The sequence below is a fragment of the Elephantulus edwardii genome, unplaced genomic scaffold, assembly GCF_000299155.1.
Source record: "Elephantulus edwardii isolate Elephantulus edwardi_28Jun2011 unplaced genomic scaffold, EleEdw1.0 scaffold00158, whole genome shotgun sequence".
In the NCBI taxonomy this organism is placed as follows: domain Eukaryota; kingdom Metazoa; phylum Chordata; class Mammalia; order Macroscelidea; family Macroscelididae; genus Elephantulus; species Elephantulus edwardii.
Genome location: NW_006399908.1, coordinates 1,385,323 through 1,388,475, shown reverse-complemented (window position 1 = coordinate 1,388,475; position 3,153 = coordinate 1,385,323). Strand labels below are relative to the sequence as shown.

The window sequence follows — 3,153 nt, the reverse complement described above, 5'->3', positions numbered from 1 at the left end:
GACAGCAGACTTTGCTGCAATGATTTCAAATCCTCTTAAGTTTCTGTAAGCTAGGCTGTGTCATCTGCATAATGTAGGTTATTGGAGTCCTCTAATCCTGATGGCATTGTCTTCATATAGTTCAGCTTCTGGAATGATTTGCTCAGTGATTCCTAGTATTAAACATTCAGTGCTCCCTTGTCTTTGATAACCGCTTCTTGATCTTTGTATAGGTTTCAAATCAACACCATTAAGTGTTCTGGAATTCTAATTCTCAGTGTTATTTATTATTAGCTATGATCCACACAGTCAAATGCGTTTGCATAATCAATAAAACACAAGTTTCTGGTATTCTCTGGTTTCAATAAATATCCTTCTGATAGCAGCAGCGACGGATAATCCATCTTGTGCCATACTCTCTTTCGAATCGAGCTTGGATTTCTGGAAGTTCCCTGTTGATATACTAATTGAACGGGATGTATCTTTCCCTGGGGAGACTCGCCTTGTCCCTTCGTCGTTGAATGTTCTCAGCTGTCAGATTTTTGAAAAGGCGTCTGGGCCAGTCCCTGACAACCCTCTTTCCCAGATTCAGGGGATTCTAGCTCCCTGAGCTTCCCCGAGTGGAGGGTAAAGCCAGCATTGTGGTTGTTGTGTACCATCAAGTCGGAACCGACTCGTAGCAGGTTTTCACAGCGAGGTAATCGCAAGGAACGAGATTGCCCATTTTTCTCTCTCGGAGAAGGTGGTGGATTTGAACCGCGTATCTCTGTGATTGCAGAATAGCTTCTTGACCTAAAGCTCTCATTGTCCTCTGGTTGCCGATCGGACCTAAACCGGAAGGGGACCGGCGAAAGTTGACCGACGCGCACCCGGGCCCTTTTCCCCTCGGCATTCCGATCCCTCGGCTTCCTGTGGACACCGGGAGGGGTTGGGTAAGAACAGACGGCCGCTTCCGGGAGGAGTTTTGGGCCGTCCGAGCCTCCGTCGTTCGCGGCTTTTCTCCCGCCAGATGTAACTGCGGGAACGTTGGGCAGTTGAGTGGCTCTTGACGAGCGCGCCGCCGCTTCACGATGAGCGAGCAGGGCTTGGAGCTGGCGTCCATGATCCCGGCCCTGCGCGAGCTGGGCAGGTAGGGCCAGGCCCGCCGCCTGATGTTCCTTGGCCTCCCCCTGAGGTCCCCCTGTGGTCCACGTGACTGCCCTGCGGCGCGCGGGTTCTAATCCGCTCAGCGCCTGCTCAACGTACGCCAGGCCTCTCTTCTCCGAGGCCGGGAGAGGGACCCGAGACCTGCAGGGAGCCGGCCCCGCGGACCGGGGTGTCTGTGTGCGGCCCCCCACCTCGTGCCCTGGCGGCGCTGCGGCTGCAGCTGCTGCAGAGAAGGGTCTTTTGCGGTCACTTTGCACAGAGACTTGTGTCAAGTCCAGTAGAGATTCCTTCTGATGCAGAGGTCGTACTGCTCAAAAGGGTTTTTAGGGACTGTTCATCTCCAGGCTTTCTTCTTAATTCCTTTCTTAGTTGGAGTCAAACTTCCACTCAATGGGGCTAAGGACTGCTCTTGTTCATTTCCACTTGTCATTCGTAGGAGGACATGTTTCTTTGGAAATTACACAGATAAGATAAATTAAGAGACTTGCACCTTTAGTTAACATTGTGTAAAGTAGCTTTTTCCTAAAAGAAGACAGAAATATACGTTTTCGTAAGTTGATAGATTTTTCTCATTCAGGCTTATTACGAAACGAAATCCCGTTCATCTTTCCTACTTCGCTCTAATGTAAAATTAGCTGTCACCTCTTCCTTCTCGAGTTGATATTTCGTAATAATTGTTACGTGCCTTCGAATCACCTGCGATTTACAGCAACCCCATATACAACAGCCCTAAACACTACTCTATCCTGTGCCAATCTTAACTGTCTCTGACACACCAACCCCCATTACCCCTAGTCACTGAATCTCATCGAGGGTCTTCCTTTCTTGTGCTGTCCCCTCTCCCTCCCAAGCATGGCATCCTTCTCCAAGGACTGGTCCCTCTTTGCAGCATGCCCAGAGTATGTCAGATGAATCCTCAGAATCCTTGCTTCCAAGGAGCAGCTTGCTTTGACCTTTAGGGCGAACCTGTTTGTTCTTTTAGCAGTCCATAGTATGTTCAATACTCTTCACTACCACCACAGCTCAAAGGCATCAACTCACCTTCTATCATCCCTAGTCAGTGTCCAGCTCTATAGTGCATAGCAAGTAATTGCCAAGACCATGGCCTGGATCAGGCGCACCTTAGTCTCCAGACTGACATTGTTGCTCTTCAGTACTTTGGAAAGGTCTCTGTTGTTATGTGCTGTCGAGTCGCCTGCTACTCATAGCGACCCTATGTACAACAGCCCTAAACTCCGCTCTGTCCTGTGCCAATCGCACCAGTCAGTTGTCAACAGAGCTTATGCTCCCTTTCATGTTATTAATCTGTAATCATTCCTAGAGAATAGAAAAGTTGACCAACCCATGGAGAATTGTGTAGATTTTAATTATTTTTATTTTTTTTTTAAACTGCAGCTATTTCCATCTCACTTGTTTATCCTCATGTTTTTGTTGTATACCATGAAGTTGGAAATGACCCATAGCTGACCCCCAGCGGCTTTTCAGAGGCAGCAAATCACAGGGTAGAATGCTCATCCTTCTCCCTTGGAGCAGCTGGTGGATTTGAACCTCGTGGCTTCAGGATTGCAGCGCCGCTTTTTGCCGCTTTTTTCTACTCGGTCACCGTAGTATCCTCATAATTAGAATGAAGGGATTGCTATTTCTGTTTCTGTATTAAGAAACTTAACTGGCCAGATGTCAAACTGAGTTCAGGTTCAGCTACTCGTTCCTTTTTCTCCCTCTGACCTCATTGCCCTTGTTGTTGTTAGGTGCTATAGAGTAGGCCTCATAACAACCCCGTGAGCAACAGATCTGAACCCTGTTCTATTCTGGGCCAGCCTCACAATCTGACACACTCGAGCCCATTGCTGCAGTCACTGTGTCAATCCACCTGATTGAGGGTTGTCTTCTCCTTTGCTGTCCCGTTTCCTCCTCCCACCCCTCGCCTTTCCAAGCATCATGTCCTTCTCCAAGGAACAGACTTTCCTAGCAACATGCCCAAAGTAGGCAAGATGAGGCTTCGCCATCCTTGCCTCCCAGGAGCGCTCC

General features: G+C 48.7%; 1 protein-coding gene across 1 annotated transcript in view; it reads left to right on the top strand.

Moving 5' to 3' along the window:
- The first annotated feature begins 1,049 nt into the window (after positions 1 to 1,049).
- Positions 1,050 to 3,153, top strand: part of ATR (ataxia telangiectasia and Rad3 related) — a 161,723-nt gene continuing 159,619 nt past the window's right edge. Inside the window, exon 1 of the mRNA XM_006895105.1 lies at positions 1,050 to 1,108. Coding sequence (XP_006895167.1) covers positions 1,050 to 1,108 — 59 coding nt within the window. The remainder of the gene's footprint in view (positions 1,109 to 3,153) is intronic.